Here is a 23,416-nt window from a genome sequence, read left to right as displayed (position 1 = left end):
AAGCGAAACCGCGGAGCGCAGCTAGTAGCTTTTTTAGTCATTAACAACCACTCACCCGCTCTCAAGTCTAAAAGATTAACTTATATTTTAAAATAAAGGAACAATGATGTAACAATACAAGGTATAATTGTTTTATAATTTATTTATAAATTCGTAATTACGACAATTTACAATTATAATATAATGTACATTGATAAAACTTAGCTATGTATTGTGTTAAAAGATAAAAAGCAGCTAATCATAATATCTCGATGATGACTTAGTTATAACTTTTATTGTTTATGAGAGAATAAATTAATAATTGTTTTATTAACTTACCCATCCCCTTAAAACATAATATATAATTTTTATTTGTTAGTTAAAGTTTATACTAGTAATGTAATCCAGTTGGTTTATTTATAATATTAGCTTAATACCTATCATTATTAATTATACTAATTTCACTATTTTATATTAAACAATAATTATTATAAATGATATTTAATATCTTATCTTAAAACTAAGACGAGTATACACTGCTTCGCTAATTTTTATTGCCAGGCGTTTTAATTTTAAAACAAAAGTACGTATGTACTGTGAAATTTCTAAACGCATTACAAATAAACTTAATGTATCTTATTTATTATTTTAAAATTGGGCATAATTGAAAACATTATTTAACCTTTCGACAAATGACAGCTCAAGACAATATTAAAACAATTGCTAACTTACATTAAATTGATAAAATATCTTCATATCTATTCTTGCCTTTCCAAAAAAACGAGATCATTGCATATTATTTATTTTTATAATTATATTAAGTTTATTTTAATATTTCCTTACATTATTTAAAATATTATTAAACGGATATTTACAAATGATGAAATGTAATATCTTATTTATTATTCGATCATGTATCCACTATATTCTGCTTGATTTTATGGTGAATCTTTTAAGAAAAAGTCTGTCAAAATTTCGAGAATATTTTTAAAACATGCATCAGCAACATTACACAGTTTCAAGACATTAAATTGTAATTTCAGAAGTAGTAGGTACCTACACAAACATTGAGATTAGGAACATTTTAACTGCAAAACCATTAATTTCAATTAATCTATTTTGTCTTCATTGAATTTATATATGTATATAGAACAATGAGAATCATCATCATCTGTAGGCGGTTTTTTTTTATTCTGAAAGGAATTAAGAAATCATATGCAGTAAAGTTCCCGCCAAAGTTTTCGTTCACTCTAAAGTTGGTGCAAGTGAGATCAGCACACGTATCTAGGCAAACATTATATAAATAAAATTATGTGTTTGCTTTAGTAAACATCACATTATCAGTCCACTAAATATAAACTAATCTAAGAAAGAAAATTAGTAAGTAGTTGTAGATTGCGTAGGGATAATCTTCACAACGCAGCGACTCTCAGCAACTTCAGAGCGGTTTACTGGCTAAAATATCATACTCTTAAATATCCTCCTCTCGTTCCTCGGGCCTGTGCCTCTGGAGAACTGCTAGCCTTTGTTGTGTCACTTCTAGGTGATGTTTTCGCCACTTTATGCGACGATTTTGAAACCATACTTTCACCTAAAACGTGAGTGAAATTTATTTACCTTACCTTCCCTTCCTTGTGTATTTATTGCTACAGCAATCGGGTTTAATTATATTATTATGTTCTATAAATTCTATAAGATATAATAAATTAGCCCTGTGGCATGTAATTCCTACAACTGCCTCAAGTAGGTGTTTAATTTTCAAATAACGATCTTTGTGGTGCAATAAAAAAATTCACACATAATCATCTATGATAAAATAAAAACATTGGTTATATTCTTTTGACAATTGTGTAAAAAATTGGTAAACTTTATTCACTTCAGCCGCTGCAAATGTATTGCCCATTGGATAAGAAAGAATTGACGATGGAGATAAAAAAAATAATGTGGAGAAATCTTGCATGGCCTCAGGCAAGAGGCCGTTGACTATGCCGGATAACGGATTCTACCGACTAAACCTCTGCGTTCCGTCAGCCGGCCGATTCAATGACGGGGCCACGGGTATTGGTAGAATTCGTCCGCATCAACTGCAGCCCTTCACCAGATGAAAAAAAAATGTGTGCGTGTACTAGTATAGTGTACACACGTAAGAAGGGAAATTTCTTTATGAGCTTATGTTTCAAAAAATAATTTACTATATGCAACTTTACAGAAATACGTCGAATCACGCGTGGTAGGGATAAGAAAAAGATGGCGCGTAACGGAAAAATGTCACGCGTAACGAAAAAATGTTACACTACATTTTTTTCCAACCCCGATAAAGAAGTTTCACTTCAAAAACTGACGGTATTCTAGGCGGTAAAATCCGTCCGCGACCCCATCAGCGGCAGCCCCTCAACAGTCCAAAACACTAGATAAGAGCCTGACAGCTCAACCCTCATTGGGCAGTTTGAGATAATCCTTACCTGAGCTTCAGTAAGCTGCAAAGCATGAGCTAGATACAGTCTCTCTGGTCCGACCATGTACTGTTGTCTCTCAAACTCTGCCTCCAGACGCTCTAGCTGCTCTGGTGTGAAGATTGTCCTTATTCTCTTACTTCTGCCAGAACTGTTAAGAAAATTCCATATACAAGGTGTACTAGATTTGCTCTATGAGCAATGGATGTTGATGATGTAAAAATTTCTTCAAATAGTCTATACTAATATTATAAATGCGAAAGTAACTCTGTCTGTCTGTCTGTCTGTTACTCAATCACGCCAAAACTACTGAACCAATTTTCATGAAATTTGGTATGGAGATATTTTGATACCCGAGAAAGGACATAGGCTACTTTTATCACGGGAAAATGACGCAATCCTGGAAATCCCACGGTAACGGGAACTATGCGGGTTTTTCTTTGACTGCGCGGGCGAAGCCGCGGGCGGAAACCTAGTAGGTTATAAATCCACGACTTAAAAAAAGTTATCAATTACTTTGTGTTTAAATCCTTCTAGCTAGAAGCTAGCTTCCCGTAGCCGCACAAACTACGCTGCTCATGCGGTCATTGTGTTCATAAAATAATCACTACTTACAATGAGAAGCGTGATCCTAAATGAATGAAAAAAAAAAATTCAAGAAAACTTTACCAATATTGTACAATTATTTTTCCACATTGCGTTATAGGTTAACAACTAAGCAAATAGATTTTGCCTCACTCTTATACCAAATGAGGCACAAACATTATTTCTAAAACTTGAACCTAAAATATCTTAATATATGTATATAAATCTCGTGTCACAATGTTTGTCCTCAATGGACTCCTAAACCACTTAACCGATTATAATAAAATTCGCACACCACGTGCAGTTCGATCCAACTTGAGAGATAGGGTAGGTAAATCTCAAATCGTTTAAGAGAAAGCGGGCGAAGCCGCAGGCGGTAAGCTAGTAGATTAATAAGTTTAAATTAACACTTATGGCATCACAAAATCGCGCAGAAACGATCCTATTCTTATAGTTACATATAAATCGCATAATGCTATTTGTACTGTTCATTTTCAGATTGTAGTAGAAGAAAGTAAATTAAAAGCTAAGTTAAAATTAGTCTTACTCTTACCCATTTGAACAGGATATTGAATGTGACCTCGCAGCTTTCATCTGCGCCACTTGAGGCCTTAGCTCGGACCTCGGGGTATCTGTAAAAAATGGAATCAAATCTCGTTATCATTGGCATTCGGCCCATATAATTTACTAGCTTACCGCCCGCGGCTTCGCCCGCTTTTTCTAAAACCTAATAAATTATACATATACTAAAACCTTTCTCTTGAATCACTGTATCTATTTAAAAAACCGCATCAAAATCCGTCGCGTAGTTTGAAAGATTTAAGCATACAAAGGGACATAGGGACAGAGAAAGCGACTTTGTTTTATACTAGGTATCGTACTATGTAGTGATTACGTTCCCACTGCAGGGACACGGGCCTCCTAGTTTGCTGATTTTCGGCGGTATAGCGACCATTTAGAACCATCCGAAAAGTATGGCATGGCGATTTTCGTAAATGGCTTCACGTGGATGGAAAATCCTATAATTTTTTTTCTCAGGAAGCGTGGAGGGGTATCAAGCTGAAATTTATATCGAATAAGTACTTACTTATATGTAAATCAAACTTATAAGCCAACGCAATCAAAGATATAGCTGAAAATGTTCGCAAATTTCGACATTCGAAAGAGAATCAAAACAGGGTAGTCCCCGTGTAATAATTGAAAGAAAGAAAGAAAGAAAGAAAAGAAAGAAAGAAAAAACATTTAATCCAACACACAAAAATAAAAGAAATAAAACATACAAAGAAAAAACAACAAAGTAACATGCATCGAACAAAAACAATATGAAAATTACAATTAAAAGAAGTTGTTATGCATGCCATTTACATTATACAACAATAGGTCAAAGGTATTGTGTGGTTGAATGTATGTGTGTTGGATAGGGATACCACTCAGGAAATCTGTGGCTTTAGAGCCGCAGCACTGATTTTCAGTGGTTCCCATATCGCAACTGACGTTTGCAGTGATAGGTGCTACATAATTGCGAAAAACGTGACATTTTAGTTAGATTATATAAAAAACTAGCGGTCCGCCCCGGCTTCGCCCGTGGTACATATTAACGTTTTCTCTACATAAGAACCATCCTCGTACTTCAAGGAATATAATAAAAAAAGAATTATCGAAATCGGTTCAGCCGTTCTCGAGTTATGGAATTACAACGAAAAGTGGCATTGATTTTTATATATATAGATATCATAAGTCACAGTGTTTCAAGTAAAGCGTAAGCGAATTTTTTTCATAAAAAATTGTGTGCATATTGGGTAGGCTTGCGAATCGATCCACATCTTGTTTTCATACCTAAAAAATGATTAGAGTAATGGCTTCCACACACGTTACGATACACCTGACAGGTCCAGGTATACCTGCGCAGGTAGACCGTAACCTGTGTGGGAGTAAACCTAAGCAGTTTTTTAACCGACTTCAAAAAAAGGAGGAGGTTATCAATTCGGCCGGTATGTTTTTTTTATGTATGTACACCGATTACTCCCAGGTTACTGAACCGATTACATGATTCTTTTTTTGTTCGATGCGGGATGGTGTCGAATTGGTCCCATAAAAATTTTATTCGGATAGGCCCAGTAGTTTTTATTTTATGAGCATTTTTGTCTGTAGGTATTTGTAAATGTTGCAAGTGCAAGTTTGAAGTCGGTTGTTTTTAACGCAGATAACACTTGTTAAACCTGTCAGGCGACCGGAGCAAGATCGAAAATCAATTCTTTCGGGTGTCACCGAATACTTGAATCATGAATGAGTAAAGAATACAACTACATTACATTAAATCAATTAAAAAACATTACATTTGACACACAACATTTCTCATTGCTGCTTTGCTGTTTTAGTAAAACATAAAATTAAAAAAAGCATAAAATTAAACTCAATTTTTTTTTAATTTAACTTCTTCTAAATGCACTTTTGAATCGTCATAACATAGTTACCACCGATTTGGAAAGCAGTACCTATGTTTATACAGAGAGTAGCCGGCTAGAATCTTTGTAGTTATGCTTTTTTCAAATCATGACAATTTTACAATTTAATCTTTGATACTATCTATACTAATATTATCTATAAAGAGGAAAGGTTTGTAATTATGTATGTATGGTTTTCACGCATAAACTACTGGACCGATTTCAAAAATTCTTTCACCATTAGAAAGCTGCATCTTCACTGAGCAACATAGGCTAGGTTTTATCCCGGAAATCCCACGAGAACGGGAACTATGCGGGGTTTTCTTTGAAAACGCGGGCGAAGCCGCAGGCGGAAAGCTAGTTTTCCATACAATTAAATATTCCTATCACCACATACCTAAAAAAAGTCGCTGTCGCTGTCTATTCGTCCCTTTATCTATGTATGCTTAAATCTTTAAAAAATACTTCGGTATTGCAATTAAATACTTATAGATAATAAAATATTTAGATAAAAAAGTAATAAATCTTTATTAAAACAAATTTAAAGATGTATCGAAATTGATGAAACTAACGACTAAACGGAAGGGTAATTGAACATCAAATAAAGGGGACCCTTTTTAATATAATCCCCTTCAAATGTGAGGGACTCGTTGTTTTAATTTGCGTTTGACATTCATTATTGTCATTCTGTTTTTGTTTTATTTATTTATATTTTTTATATATTTAGTACTAGTGGTCCGCCTCGGCTTCACCCGTGGTACATATTTCGCAATAAAAGGTAGCCTAGGTATGTCTCTCTATGCTCCTTTCTCGGGTATCAAAATCTCCATACCAAATTTCATGCAAATTGGTTCAGTAGTTCAGGCGTGATTGAGTAACAGGCAGACAGACAGAGTTACTTTCGCATTTATAATATTAGTATAATGCAATATATGTATAGTATAATGTAAAATAAACAGTTTTCAGGACGAAATACAACAATAAATGAAAAGTTTTCTATTTTTATCAAAATAATTGTTTACAAATTGCATAAATTAATGATCTAATTCTGAAGGTACATTGAAAATATTGAAAAAATAAATAGCTGTGTTTTACCTGAAATAAAACACATATTAAATACTTACCTATATTTGAAGCTTACTTATTGAGAAGGTACCTAGCTTTTTCCGCCTATTTTCCCTCTCTTTCTCGTTGTATATATGCTATCTCTCTCGCACACGGCACACCTCTCACCAGGTGGCGCGGCCGGCGCACGATAATGTGCAGGCGCTAGATCTTCTTCATTGAGTCGAAATACTCAACAGGTGGACGTTAAGTGTAAGCTTCAAATATAGGTAAGTATTTAATATGTGTTTTATTTCAGGTAAAACACAGCTATTAAACACTTGACCGTAATTTGAAGCTTACTTATTGAGACCTGTTTGTTACCCACCTGGTGTACAATATATGGACGCCAATGTGAATTTGAATAGGTACATAAGTAATTACTTATTTCTTTATTTGAAAGAGTAAGGTGTGCAGATAGTATACCAATAAATCACACAAATTTTTAAATTTTTATATTATTTATATTAACAATAAAAAGTTAATCAAATAAGAACCAAAAAGTAAATCATAATGATTAAAAGTATTAGAACTTATGAGATTGGTTCAAGCGTACCTTAGTTAACCTTTTGGGCTTGAAAAGTTAAAGTTACTACAATTTCCACTATCTTTAGCGTAAATCTGCGAAAGAGCAAGTAACGACTTTTAATTACGCAATTAGATGTTACTTACAAAATTAAGCAACAGCTCATCACCGACGAGGCAAGAATACCTCAAACTCAAACCTTTATTTATTCAATTAGACTTCTGTAGAAGCACCATTGAATCCTCATAACATAGATTTACCAGCTGTCTCAACTCACACAGTTCTAACCCAACCTGCTACTAGCGGACAAGTAGAGACCTTGGTCTTTACTTTTAGGGTCAAATAAATTAAAAGGTCATCCCTTGGATAAGGTAATAAAATAAACCAGGTAAGCGGTTTAAATTATAATACAGATAATATGTAACATCCAACCAAAGCGTGCGGTGTCTATTAATGTTTAGAGCCAACGCCACCGATCATAATATAAACATGGCTGGTACTTTCAGTGCAATGCATGAATTATTTATTTAAAACTGATAGGTTTTAAACTCTGTACTGGAAACATATAATGAACTCAAGAAGTTAGAGACTAAAATGATAAGAGCTTATCTGTGTCCCAAACCTGCAATTACTACAGCTAAGTACGTTAAGTTTTAATCAAATTAATTTTAAGGTATAGTTATGGTTTACATCAGAACCTATATACCAAAAGTCTCGGGACTACATAACGTGACTTATTTATAATGAAAGTGTTTGTGCATAACATCTAGGCCATCAACAGCTATATGAACGTCAGATAGGAAATGAGCCAAATTTATCCAGTAAGTAACAAAGGTTTTTAATTATACTTATTCTAATTCAACCAACTTCTACTAGCTACTCCGTATGTCTTTTGGGTAGACGGAGGCAAATAGGATTTTTCTTCCGACTATAACATTTGATATTTGGAAAATGTATACATTTCTGTATACCTTCAGAGTCAGATTCTAGTGGTGCAGCACTAAACACTGTCTATTAGGTGAATGGTGCTGCTGACCGGGCCTTCAGTTCTGCTTTCCAGAATACCTTCGCCCTTCTCGGTGCTACTACTACTGAAATAGCAGTACTCTTACACGTCGTTCAGGCCTCGAACTGACTAGGATTTCTCATATTATCGTTACAACCCTTTTTTTTTTTTTTTTTTTTTTTTTTTTTTCAAGTGGGGAAATCTTGCCTAAGATACCCACGGCTCCCGGGGAAGGAGCCGTGGGTTATGTCGGATTCCTACCGACCAAAACCCCACCGTGTACCAAACGCGCTGCTTTAGACGGGATGCGGGTACACATTCGCAATCTTCCGCATGTCCCGCCCAGCAGTTGCCCGTTTCCAGGCTCTCCGCCACTTGCCCGTTTCCAGGCCCTCCACCAAATGCCCACCCCGGGGTGGCGCAAGCCGTACACGAGCTCACGCCACCCACTCGCCGATGATGGATTTTTCCCCGTTCCATCATCGGCGTTCCCCAAACCCTCGACCCCAGCACTGACCGGCCGAAGGACGCGCGCCGAAAGGCCCTCCGAAACGTGAGTCACGCGTCAAACGACCCTCCGGCGCACTTTTATAGAGGTTTCCCTCGCAGCCCCCACCTCACACCAGAGGTGGCGGCCCTCGGTCCGGCCCCACGGACCGGATTACGAGTTGGCAGACGGCTGTCCCAGAACAGCCGCCGCCCTACACCCACCTACAGGAGTCACCGCGTGTCACAAAAGTGACGCGTCGGGATCCCGCCCCCAGTTTTGTTGGTAGTTAGACTACCAACAAAAAAAAAAACAACGCGCGCGGCCTCTGGCCGCCATCCATCGCCGCAAAGCGCAGCCCCCTGCCAGTCGGTCGGAACGAGACCCAATACGAGCCCCGATCGACCTTCCAACTCCGTTTTGCCCAGCCAAATTACCAGGCCGCGACCACTAGCCGCCATCCCTCGCCGTACCACAACGGCACCTGAGCCAATCCTGGCCCCCCAGAGGATCCTAGCCAGCTAGCCAGCCATCCAGCCAGCCAGCCAGCCAGCCGGACAACCAGCCGGTGACAGCATGCCAGCCAGTCGCCGTCCAAAGCAGCCAGCCAGCCAACCGGTGGAGCAGCCGGTTTCAGCCAGCCTGCCAGCCGGCCCCCTAGCCAGCCAGCGAGGCAGCCGGTGTGACCAGCCGGTTCCAGCCAGCCCGGCCAGCCGGCCTTCAAGCCAGCCAGCCAGCTATATGGATCCCTGGCCGTCGAACCAATCGTGTCGTCAGACGACAGACCGGCCTTTCAGCCCCTCCGCGTCCAATTAGCTTCACTCAGAGTACACGAGGGCACTCCAAGCTACTGAGCCCCCCCGGCCACGACAAGGCTTGGAACTGATGGGGGGGATCGTTACAACCCTCGCTCGCTCTAACGAGAACAAATTATCGCTAAGGAATTCTGCTGCAGGACAATGGCAACAGATTAATATGCATTATTATGTTCAGGAATATGGTGCGTTCTGAATACTATCGTCGTCTGAAGGTATCTCCTTTCGATTAACTGCATTAAGGGTGCAGATCTGATCCCATTTTTGTTCCGTAGGAATGCTACGACTGCCTAAACGTTAAACTGGACAAAGAAAGTTGCCCTGAATATGGTCGGTTGTTCCAACATCCCTAATATGGCTAGCTTACCTTAGTTACCCCTTGATTGTAACTGCTACCAATGGAGGCACTGCTCGTGGGTTGTCCACAGTTTTTCGAGTGCAAAAATGAAGAACTGAACTCGTGGGGATCTATGTCGAATGAATCTGTTTTAAGATTATGAAAGGACAGTTGGTTGTGGATGCGAAGACAGGACGTTACTTTAGTCATCTGTAACCACCACGAGAGGCAGCCACGGACAGTGATATAGTAAGAACTAAACTAGCAAAGTTTAGTTGGCTTACTAGACTTTGTCATGTTTAAAATGCAGTATATCATCTGTATAGAATTGCATTTATGACCATTGATAAACTTAATTCAACCGCAACCACGAGAAGCAGGCACGGATATCGATATAGCAAGAACTAAACCAGAAAGGTTTAGTTCGCTTATCTGGTATATTTATAATGTTTCAAAAGCCGTATAGTCTGTATTGCATTGCATTTATTGCCCCCCCCCCCCCCTTCAAATCAAAGAAATGTGAAGTCATCTGGCAGAGCTTTCTCGTGAAGGGTAGGGGTTCCAAGTAATATCTAATAATACGAGGCTTTTGTTTGGAAGGATTGACCTTCCGTTATTAATTATCCTCTATCCTAAGTAACTCAATAGTCAGAATTCACAGCACTCGTTGAGTCCTTAAACGTTTTACGTTAATAGTTGCATATAAGTTTATTATATAATATAATAATCCTGGTGGGATGACAAGAAACTTGTCTAAGCAAATGATTATCCTAATCCCTCAGCGATTTATTGTTTGAGCCCTGAAGAAAAACTCATGGGTGCCATAATGAGGCCAAACGGGTTGATAAACGAGTCGAATAAATTGCCTACAAGATCGGGCAACTAAAGTAGGCCTATGAGAGGTCAACTATACATAACCAATCGTAATTTGTTACATTCAATCGCTTTGCGATTAAAAAATCTCTTCAGGTGATTTTATGTGAAAATTGGTCGGCTAGTGCCATGGAATTACGATAACAAATATACCATTGACACAAGGCTTGGTGACAATCCTGGAAACCACCGCCACAAATCATCTGCGAGATGATATTTGATCCGACTCGCCTCCCTTTGTTGTGATTCTCTGCATTGTGAGGCTCTGCATTGGTAAATACAATTTGTTCAAGTCGCAATTTCCATAATTGATAAACCAATGGTGGTTTCCTGATTAAATAAGCGTAAGCTAACCTTTTAGGATACAAAGTATTCATTTCATGCGTCCATTATTTAACGTCTCTTACCTATTTTATTGTATTTATTAGGTTATATTACTATACTTATATTGTATAGATGGCCCACTGTGAATTAGATTTCAAAACCTTTTTCTACCTACCTTAGAAGAGTGAAGATCCGTTACTGTCATCTCTAACATTTTCGTGGGTCCTCGTTGACGAAAGCAAATATCTATGATCATTTTAATGATCAATCCTTTGTATATTTGCACCAACCGCAATCAAAGCCCCGCGAGGGCCGATATATATTTGCACCATTTCCCCGTGAGGGACGGTCGTAATCAAAGCCCCGCGAGGGCTGATATATATTTCCACCATTTCTCCTTGAGGGCGGTTGTAATCAAAGCCCCGCGAGGGCTGATATATTTGCACCTATTTCCCTGCGAGCGACAGCTGCGCGAGGGATGTTTGTAATTTGAAATAAGTAGGGCCTTCCCAAAAATACTTAATAACCCTGCGAGGGTGGGTTTAACCTGGCTAACGAACCTAACCTGCGAGGAGTAGCGGTTAAACCTAGCGGCCACATTTATGTAATCTGCTTCGAGCAAGATTTAAGGTGCTAATATAAAATTAGAAGTTAATAATCATTTAAAATAATAATATAGTAACAAGGTACTTTAACTTATTTTCCAATGCTAGCAACAGCTGTCCAGGATGAAATAAGAATTGATTTGACAATGGTAATTAATTGTTATGTATATGTATATAAAAAGAAGGCTTTAACTATTTAATAAAGTCAAAATTCAAATCATTTACACAAAATTTTAAAATGAACTTCGATTCATATTTAATTTAGTTCATACAATCGATGTCACATTCAGTTGCTTTATATCCGTTAACATTCCTTACGAACGCAGCCATACGTGGCCATACCATCGTAGGACGGTTTTATTGCACAAAATAATCTCCGCTCACCCGCAATTTTTTACTTTTTGTCAAGGTGTACAAGTTTATAATATTATTCTAAAACGTTAGAATATGTGAATAGTAAATCCTTTGAAATGTCTCTAAATTTAATTTCTAATTAAGGTATCTCGATAACTATACGATAACGTCTCTTTCCAAACTAGAAAATTTAAATGTAAAATTTTGGCACTTACTCGTTTTAACCAAAAAGTTGCATCATTTGAAACATAGGAAACGTAATATAAATAAAAGTAATTTTCAAACCAAAATTGCTGTGTGTAATACCTATGTCTATTTTCGCTTATATACGGATCAGATTAATACTCATAAAAGGACACGTATAGACTACGGATACTTTTGAATGTGTGGTACGTTCATGGTACCTACTGAACATGTGCATTGTGCGTATTCCATCATTATTCAGATGAGCGGCTAACTCCCGGACGATTTATAACATATCTCGACATGTTCGGACACGTTGTGATTCGTGCAATTACGCTAACATCAATTTGTTCCTGTTATAGGTAATACCTATATAATTTGTTCTTTGAGCTGACTCATCTCGTTCGATAATTTTTAGTTATAAACTATACTCCGAACCGTTCCTAGTGATAACGACAATGTAATAAAGTCGTAGCAATGGATTGCATGCCTGTTAAGCTTTGAGTTGGCTCATAGGATTAGCCTTGGATTTATCCATACATACTATTAATATTCACTTGTAACCTTGTAATAAAAACACATTAAAAATGAAATAAAATAAAAATATCTATATAAAAGAGAGGGTATTTGATATATTTAGTCAATATCAAATAATCACAAAAGTAATATTAACGATACGAGTAAAGCCGAACGGTAAATCCGTTAAAATCTGCTTTACTCACAGTATTAGAAATTCAAATATTCATTAGTATATATTGCATTACTTATAAAATATTTCAAAAGAAAAGTTACTATTTCACGTAAAATGTAACGGTTGTATCGTTAATTTTAAATATCTAACATGCTATTAAGTATTTAAAGCATATTGAAAAATAAACTATTGCTGAAGGATTCACTAAAAGACCTCAGCATTTTAAATAAAGTCCAACGGATATACCGTCGATTTAAAAGATTTTTGCTCATTTTTAAGTAAAATGTCATTACAATAGATGTAAAAATAACTCACTGTACCGATCCGACGGGATACACTTTTTCACACTTTTAGCACTTGCAATATGCAATACTTAATACTTAATAGCACCAAGGTTGTAGTCTTGTAGACAACCTTCTCGCGGCGGAAGCTAGACGCCAATGAAGAAGATCTAGCGCCTGCACATTATCGTGCGCCGGCCGCGCCACCTGGTGAGAGGTGTGCCGTGTGCGAGAGAGATAGCATATATACAACGAGAAAGAGAGGGAAAATAGGCGGAAAAAGCTAGGTACCTTCTCAATAAGTAAGCTTCCAATTACGGTCAAGTGTTTAATAGCAGATTAAAAAAAATTCGTCTGTCTGTCTGTATGTGAAGACATCACGTGAAAACTAACGGTTCGATTTCGATGAAACTTGGTATAATTATACCTTATTAACCTGGGCGTAAAATAGGATACTTTTTATCCTGGAAAAATACGTAGAAAAAAAATTAATCTTAATTTTTCAGTTTTATCCATAGATGTTGTTCTGTAGAACCGCGAACACACGTTGCGTATTATTATAGGCCTAGCCGTATTTGGGTCCAATAAATATATATATCAAATGTCATTGTCAGAGTTACTCAAAATGGGGAAATCAACCATCCACGCGAAGACCGACATCCGCGCGGACGGAGTCGCGGGCGGAAGCTAGTTTAAAAATAAAAATGTTTTTATAGCAGGTAAATAACTGGGCATATTTTAAATCATTCAAAATTGTAGTCCTTTGCATTAAAAGGTTATAATTTAATAAATAACTAGCCGATAGAAGTTATTTTTGCTGTTGTTCTTCCTGTCTTCGCGTAAATTATCAAACGCGTAATTATTTGATTTAATTTCTGAAAGCCTTTTTGGGGTTCCGAATCCAAAGGGCAAAGCGGGCCTAATAATCATATCAATTTTTATAAGATAGGAAATATATCAATGAGTAAATTGTCGTTTTCAGAATGATAAAATATGGCTTGAATGCGGAATAATTAATTTTTTTGTGAAAGGCAATTTCTGGCCGCCATTTTAGAAATTACGCATGCGATGTCATCCAGATCTAGATAGTTAGACACCGGGATTGAGGGGTTAAAAGAGCAACTATGTAGTTTCTTGCCGGTTCTTCTCCATAGATACAGCTTTCTGCATCGGTGGTAAATGTTAAAAAATGTTATGACGATTCAAAAGTGCTTTTATAAGAAGTCTAATTGCATAAATAAATGTTTGGGTTTCAGCAATTAAAATGTAAAACTTACCTTGCCGCAGCGCCGTCGGCACGCCAAGTCTGCAGAAACCATCATTGATCCTGGGCACTTCATGTCCCGAATACAAATAGTTCTGCAAATGTTTCTGATTCTGTTGCAAGCGCTCCTGCACGCTCAGGTTCATTACATCCTCCTCAGACTTCGTCAAACCCAATATAGCAGCAATTGTAAACGACTTCCCGGCCAAATTCGTATTCTTCCCGCTTAAATCAACCCCGAAAGCCGACGAACTGTCTTCCTCCTCCAGGGAAACTGACGTGGACCGATCGTTTTCATATCTCTCATGGTCGAATCTGTCGCTGTCGAATTTGTCGCCCTCCAAACGCTCCAAGTTCTGTTGGTACAGCAGATCCGTCAGATTCGGGTACACCTGTCTCGTATCCATCTTAGATCACATAATAGCACGACATCATCAGCGCGGTCCATTAAATAATACAGTCCACTTATTGACAGGTCGAAGGCGATTGCGGTTATGACGATTTTAAATTAAATGAAGGCGGGGCCAGACGATCGCTTGAGAGCGAAAAAATGACAGGGAATAATCTCAATTGAGGGTTGATTGTGGCCCCCTGGGGGGTTGAAAGGGGTGCTCTGATTGGCTGGTGATACGCATGCGCGTGTGGGCGGAGCCAGATTTAGTGGGAGTGGTGGTACAGTGATTTGTGGTCGGCAGACCTTTGATTGAGGCAGGCACGGATTTGAACGTATATTAAGTTCGTAAGGTTCATTAGGATTTTCTAATACTGATTGAATTAATTGTAACGCTGGTAATGGAATAAGTAACTAATCGTAGAAAATTAAGAACCATTTAACAAAAATAACAATGAATAGTGGTAGTAAGAAATCTTCCCATTTTAGTTCTTTTCGAATTAAAAATTGCCTTAAACTATAGATTTAATTAACTTGACATAGTTCTAACTCCTAACTAATGTTATAAATGCGAAAATTTGTGAAGATGGATGTATGTGTGTTTGTTATTCTTTCACGGAAATACTACAGAACCGATTACAACGAAATTTAGCTCACATATAGAGGGTAACTTGGATAGGTTTTATCCCGGAAATCCCACGGGAACGGGAACTATGCGGTGTTTTCTTTTAAAACGCGGGAAAGCTAGTACCTGTATATATTTTCGGATAGAACATTAATTCAAATCATTTCGGTAAGATCAGTGGAGAGACAGACTTTATCATCAGGCATAGAAAAGAATTTCCACTGGTAAGTAGTAGTTTCAACCCAAGACGTGGTTACAAAGGTAACGTACAAACGAAACAAACGTTTACAACTTGGTAAACGTTCCTAATAAACTTTAAAATTCTTACAAACTAACAATTTTAATGGAATGAAGATTGAGGTAAAATGTAGGTAACAGAACTATATCGCGCAAAAACGTCTGATGGAATTTCAATAAAATTATCAGTACCACGTGAGCAAACGTAGTTTTATGACTTTTGACGTATATTTTCACACTAGCTGCACCCCGCGGTTAAATCCCCGTGGCTCCACTCCTGTTGGTCTTAGCGTGATGCAAGGCGCGATAAATGAGCTATCTAACACCGAATGAATTTTTCAAATCGGACCACAACTTCCTGAGATTAGCGCGTTCAAACAAACAAACACACTCTTCAGCTTTATAATATTAATCTAGATAAATGGCTAACAAACTGACAGATTATCCAAACAGCTCTCCAGAAATTGGGTAGTTAAAAATAGCTAAAATGGCCTATTTTAATCGGTAAAGAAGTAGCTTGCTTATGGTAAAAGAATTTTTAGTCATATGGCAATTAAAATTAGTAAATTTAAATATTGAAATGGCAATCCGTCCCTGTGTGTCTTGCCTGCACGTCTCTCGCTGAAACAATTTAATTTCATAAGCTGGTACTTGAGCGCTCGCCTGAAATATTGGACGAGCAGGTATCGTAAATAATAAAAATCAATACCTACTCGACTTTTAAGGGGATTCCGAAGAGCGCTTTAACGTCTATGTGTATTTTGATATGAAAATCTGGTCATTTACCAATAGGAGAATGTCTTGGAAATTGAAAGAAAGAAAGAAAAGAAATTCATTGCCAAAAAAAAAACAGCCAAACACATTAAAAAATTTATCTTACAATTAGGCAAACGGATACCTACAGCCTCAGCAAAATGCTGCACAAAAGCAGCGCTGATTTTCAGGCTGCTAAATTAATTATCTTTGACATTGCAGTTAATGCGTTTAAGTTTTAAGGGGATTTCGAAGAGATATTTTGACAATTAGGTAGTGACGTGTTATCTACGACTAATTCACTTTCACACATAATATAGCTATCCGCCCGCGGCATCGCCCGCGTAGTAGAGAAACTCGCATAGAACCCGTTCCCGTAAAATTTTCTGGACACAAACTATCCTATGCACTTTCTCGGGTTTCAGACTTTGTACTAAATGTCATCCATATATCTATCCTATAGATGAGGCACGTACCTAAAAGAGAGTATAGATGACAGGCAGATAGAGTTGATTTCGCATTTTTTGTTCGTAGGATTTCTTCTGCACCAAAGTAAGCAATAAAAAAAATTATTTGTAAACGTTCTAATAACAACTAAGTAACCTAATTTTTGCATATAAAATATAATTATTTTGTATCAAATTGAGATAAAATAAAGAATAGGAAGAAAGAAAAAATATTCAAAACAAATTAAAATTTTAATAAAAGAGTGGTGTATCCTGTGGGTGTATCAATAATTGGTTATTAAACGTCCACCACTGTTTATAGGTATATAGAGAGAAGAAAATAAGATGTTGCATTTTTAAGCAAATAAGCTGTAGCGAAGTACCTCATTCTCGATGTTGCGATTCATTTTCCATCTTATAATTAGCCATTACCTAGGTACCTAATAACATAAAGGTCTAAAATCTGTTTCTATACCGCCGCGGGCGGAAAGCTTGTAATATACCTACCTTAGAGTGAAGAAATTAAATTCGGCCCGGTATTTTTCCCGGTTACGTAACAATTCATCGAAGATGTACCTAGGTTCCTAGTGATAAAGTAATTGATAAAACTTGAAATTGTACACATATATTTTTTTATTTATTTCTTACTAGCTTTCCGCCCGCGGCTTCGCCTGCGTTTTCAAAGAAAACCCGATTAGTTCTCGTCCCTGTGGGATTTCCGGGATAAAACCTATCCTATGTCAAAATATATCTACACCAAATTTCATACAAATTGGTTTTAGAATGGTTCAGTAGTTAAGGCGTGATTGAGTAACAGACAAACAGACAGAGTTACTTTCACATTTATAATATTAAGTATAGTATGGATATCTTTCATCTTCTTCACCTTTTTTCTCATTGACCATAACCATAAAATGTATGCGTGTGTGCGTGTCAAATGTACGTAGTAAGTATGCATAATAAATATAAAATAGTATTAAATATTAATTGTAGGTAATATTTTTGTTGAATGAAGACTGTATTATAAAAAGTCTATTTTTGTCTTCATAATAATAGGCCATTTACCTAACACTGGAAGAATTATTCAAACCGGTCCAGTAGTATCATCATCACTACATAGTATAAAACAAAGTCGCTTTCTCTGTCCCTATGTCCCTTTGTATGCTTAAATCTTTTAAACTACGCAACGGATTTTGATGCGGTTTTTTTAATAGATAGAGTGATTCAAGAGGAAGGGTTTAATATTAGGTTTTAGACAAAGCGAGCGAAGCCGCGTGCGATAAGCTAGTGTAGTATAAATAATAATATTAATATTATCTGCTCAATTTTTACCAATGGGCAATATGTTACCATTGGAATCAATGAATTTAACAGAGGATTGAATTTGAAAGAAAATACAGCGCTATATAGATTTTCCTATAAATGGCGATGACAGGAAAATGCAGATGAAACTACTACTTATTCAACTGAACGGATTTCAATGAAATTTGGTATGAGGTAGCTGAAGACTCAGAATAAGACATAGGCTACTTTTTATTCCGGAAATCCCACAGGAACGTGAACTACCTACCTACTTTTGTTTTTCTTTGAAAACGTGGGCTAAGCCCACTAAGCCGCAGGCGGAAATTTTGATCTAAAATATCGACAGAAAATAACATTGAATTTGAGCGACACATAATCATGAGTCAATCTTCTTCGTCGTAAAAGCGGGAACAAATTTTTGTTCTTCACATAAAGAATTAAATAAGATATAGTTAGATGCCTTAAAAAAAATGTACTAAGTACGTACCTATTTTTATAACCGAAACATGCACTTTTTAGTTTTTACTCTCTTGTAAGTTGTAATAACTACTTAGAATTGTTTGAATTGTTTAAAATATGTAGGTAAGATTACATAATCTATAGGTACTAATATTATAAAGCTGAAGAGTTTGTTTGTTTGATTGTTTGTTTGTTTGTTTGAACGCGCTAATCTCGGGAACTACTGGTCCGATTTGAAAAATTCTTTCGGTGTTAGATAGCCCATTTATCGAGGAAGGCTATAGGCTATACAGGGTGTAATCGTTAAGTGTGCACAGGCGATTATTCCATAACTATTACAGATATCAAAAAACTTTAAACTGATATCGAAAGTATTTAACCTAATGAGTAAAATGGCCATAATAAATTTTTAAAAATGAAACGAGAAATATCTAAAAAATTAACTTGAAACCCTTCCATACATTTAGTATGAGATACGAATATCCCATGTACATGGGTTGATCCAAAAGTAATGATAATCAATATTAAACAAGGTCATTACAGTTATAATAATTATGTTGTTCTCTACATAGTCTTCTAACTAGAAAATATACTTCAATATTTTTTTCCTAAACTTAAAAAAAAAACTTTGACTTCATCCACAAAAACCCCTCTATCACTTCGCTGTCGTCTTTAAATAATTTATTGCTAGGAAAGTGTTTCTTGTGCCGAGGAAAGAGATATAAGAGTAAATAGGAGCTAGATCTAAAAAATAGGGTAGGTGTTCAAGCATTTGGAATGCCGATTTTTGAATGGCAGCCATCGCAACTGACGCTTTGTGATCTGGTGCGTTGCTTGGTGAAACAGCGTTGGGTCCGCAGTTTGCCATGTCTCTTTTCGTTACTAACCTAACGCAATCTTTTTTTAGTAAGAGCCTAATAAAGTGGCTACCTTTTTAAAATATTCCACCATAATTATTCCTTCAGCGTCCCAAAAAACTACCGCTTTAATCTAACCTACTGATTTTCACTTTGAATTTCTTCATCGTCACTTTGGAAGCTCGCATCCAGGACATTGATTGTTTTTTGGTTTCAGCATAAACATGGTGAACTCGGGTAACGTCCATGATCACAAAACGTGACAAAAAATTATCCTGATATCATTAAAAATTTAGAAATTTACCCTCTACATGTCGTTGTTTCTTCTTTTCGTCGGGAAACATTCTGGCACGCACGGTTCACATTCAAATTAATGTAAATATTTGGAAACGTGGCCTGTTGATATGATTTTTTTATGATTACTTAGTGAATACATGAGCAAGCAAAAAACATTTATTTTATATTTTTATGTGCACAGGAAATTCCCAATTATCATTACTTTTGGATCAACCTAGTACATTTATTATGAAAGATTTTAGCTTTTTCTTTCTTTTTTTGGTTTTCTGCTTTAATTACTTCGCAAATTTGAAGGGAAGTTCATTTAGAAACTGTAAATAGAGCTCCTCATTGTATTGTACAATGAGGACGTCACTTGAAAATCTGCTATGAATACAAAATGTATGGGAAATAAAATGTATGGGAGCGTTTAATGTAACATTTTTGGATATTTCTCGTTTTATTTTTAAAAATTTATTATGGCCATTTTACTCATTAGGTTAAGTACTGTCGATATCAGTTTAAAGTTTTTTGGTATCTGCAATAGTTACGGAATAATCGCTTGTGCACACTTAACGATTACACCCTGTATAATATCATCACGCTAAGACCAACAGGAGCGGAGCAATGCGGGTGAAACCGCGGCCGCGGGGAACAGCTAGTTTATAATAATAATACATTATTGAATTGATCTCTATTAAGTATATTAGGTTTTTAGTATATTTTCTAAAATTATTATTAAAGAGTCTCTTTCATGGTTTCTGGTTTTAGATTTAAAAGAATAGTCTATCGATTTGCTAATTGTTTGTTCAAACATACAACTGAACCAATCCATACTAATAGGTATTATAAATGCGAAAATAACTCTGTCTGTCTGTCTGTTACTCAATCACGCCTAAACTACTGAACCAATTTGCATGAAATTTGGTATGGAGATATTTTGATACCCGATAAAGGACATAGGCTACCTTTTATTGCGAAATATGTTCCACGGGTGAAGCCGGGGCGGACCACTAGTATAAAATATGATTTCAATGATTACACAGAATGATTACAATCATTTACAATATTATTTTAATGGAACGCGACCAATATATTGTAGGAACCTATAATCCTATATGTTTTAGATTGCCTATCTATTATTTCAATATTAGTATTTAAATTATTAGTATCAATATAAATAATAAATTCTTATTAAACTTTAAAACTGTAATTTAGGATTTTTTCATACAATTAAATGTAGGTAATGTTTGACTATCGCGGCCAAACAAAATTATCCTACAGCACCTGTCACAAAATATAAGTATCTCCTTACCTAATTTGCGTTCTAAATGAATTATTAAGCAAAATATAACACCAGCAACACAATAAAACGTGCTATAATAGCGACAACGTTATTGCGAAGCTTCGAGGGTTGGATAATGAAACGATTTTAAGAGGGTGCCCTTTTTCACACTCGCGGTAACAAACGTCTTACTTTTACATTTGGGCGTTTTAAATGGTAATTTATTTGGGCGGTTTAAACGGTAGGTAATTTTTTTACACGCTTTTATTAGCTTAGATTGTATGCTATAGTGTGTAACTAACTCCTTTAGACAAGATTTTGAACAACTTTAAACGGACAGTTAAAACTGTAAAATTAAAATTCACACTTATCAAGCACTAGCTGCTCCGCGCGGTTTTACCCCCGTGGTTCCACTCCTGTTGGTCGTAGCGTGATGATACATAGCCTATAACTTTCCTCGATAAATGGGCTCTCTAACAGCGAAAGAATTTTTCAAATCAGATCAGTAGTTCCCGAGATTAGCGCGTTCAAACAAACAAACTCTTCAGCTTTATAATATTAGTATAGGTGACAATAGAATAATTTCATGAGGTTAAGCATGTTTTCAGTTTTTGAAGTGAAACTTCTTTAGGCACGTTGAGATTAAAATTTCAAGGTCGCGTTATGGAAATACCGTTACGTCATCTAGTAATGCGACGATTATGACGACATATTACAATAGTCGTTTATTCGCGCCAGTGCGAAAGGATGATCTAAAAAGTGTATAAAATGGAGGTCCCCGCAATCCCATGATGCGCTTTTCGTGCGTTGCGCTGTGCGCACCCTTGGCGCTAGGGCTGTCACATCGATGAGTTCAAAATTTTATTTAAGTCCACAAAAGAGCAGGTGACTTGAAAAGCCGTCGCCGCCGCCGCCGCCCATGTCAGCGATCGCAACGTCGAGGAAATTTGGCTAGACTTGTTGTAAAAGCGCCTTTTATTCGTCATACTTCATGAATGGAAAGTTCAGAAAGCAGTGTTTTAATGAAATAATCTGTGTATAGATTAATAGAAAAAACGGCTAATTATCTATGATTTTTAATAATTTTAACACAAAAAAAACTAATTGTTGCCAGCCCTAGCCACGTGCTCCAGAACAGTGATTAAAACTCCACCGATTATTATCAGCCGACATATATCACATGCACTAATCGGGCGACATGTTTATTGTTATTTTATTAAACTACCCCCCTCGCGATATGAATTGTTTATTTCTTTACAAGTGTAGGGGATTATCTTATGTTTGGATGTTTATTTGCTTTTCTTTTAATGTGGTTGAAAATTTTTAAGTGAAACTTCTTAAGGCGCGTTGAGAGTAAAATTTCAAGGTCACGTCATGGTAATACCGTCACGTTATGGATTAAGGCGATGATTGTATGTTTGAATCTTGCCAAAGAAGTTTTACTTGTGACACATGTGCTCGGCACACGCGCTCTTTTTTTATTAGATACTGATTATGAGATATTCTTGATACCTGTATAAGTTTTAAAATTTGAACAAGCGAAGCCGCACTACCGCAGGCTGAAAGCTAGTAACTCCAAGCCAAATTCTATATCGTGGCATCTTAGTTAACCTGAATTATTGTGCCTGAATACTGCTCATAAAAAAAAGAATAGAAACTAAACGTTAAGCTTGTATTTTTCTTTCTCTGTGTATACCTGTCGCTTTAAATTGCACAAAAATATACCTACGTCACGTATTTAATTAATATTTTTGTGTGAAATGTTTTCTGTATGAAATATGGTGAGGAGATTGACTATACTCTGAATTACAGACAGCACATAGCCTACTTTTTACTTAGGGACCCTGTGAGTAAACCCATAGGCACTAGCTATGTTACCAAAAATATACATACAATGTAGGTACACCATACCGCTCCATTACTTTGGAAACTAGCGGAATAATTCTGTTCTGTGACAAGATAATATTGCAGTAATAACCGGAGGCAATATAACAGTTTACACAGCTTACTATCTCATTATCTGCATACCTACTGTATCATGGGGAACAGAGGTTGCATGGAGTCGCCTTGTGTCTCAATTGATAGTAAATTTTGTTGGTACAAAAAATTATGTATTTAATCAGCATATTATTTGATGTCAAGTAAGATCTAACTTAAATAAGTGTTATGGGTCATTAAACCTATTATTCCATGGTGATTTTATAGTTTTATACTTGCAAGTTACTATACGTAGTGAGTCTTTTGAGATATTATGATAAAATATTGTTGGTTATTAATTTTGTAGGAAATAAAATGCAATCATTGTGCATTTTATATTTAAATAATCATTATCCCTTTAAACAACATATTCAAGCGACTCTACATCTTTCCCTAATCCCGAAACGCGCCGAGTACCCTCATAACGTATCCCAATAAACCTGATTCCTTTGTCGTCGGCCAATTTGTCATCCATTGTTGGCAACCCTCGTTATAAG

The 23,416-nt window shown here is 36.4% G+C and overlaps 1 protein-coding gene across 1 annotated transcript; it reads right to left on the bottom strand.

Moving 5' to 3' along the window:
* Nucleotides 1–1,416: 1,416 nt before the first annotated feature.
* Nucleotides 1,417–14,718, bottom strand: LOC123702535 (homeobox protein Hox-A4). Its single transcript, XM_045650312.1, has 4 exons — nt 14,325–14,718; nt 3,571–3,649; nt 2,442–2,583; nt 1,417–1,570 (listed from the first exon to the last, which is right to left on the bottom strand). The coding sequence occupies exons 1-4, from the start codon at nt 14,716–14,718 to the stop codon at nt 1,451–1,453; spliced, it is 735 nt and encodes a 244-aa protein (XP_045506268.1). The 3' UTR covers nt 1,417–1,450.
* Between the last annotated feature and the right edge of the window lie 8,698 nt (nt 14,719–23,416).

The sequence above is a fragment of the Colias croceus genome, chromosome 23, assembly GCF_905220415.1.
Source record: "Colias croceus chromosome 23, ilColCroc2.1".
Taxonomy (NCBI): Eukaryota; Metazoa; Arthropoda; class Insecta; order Lepidoptera; family Pieridae; genus Colias; species Colias croceus.
This window is presented reverse-complemented; position numbering and strand designations above follow the sequence as displayed.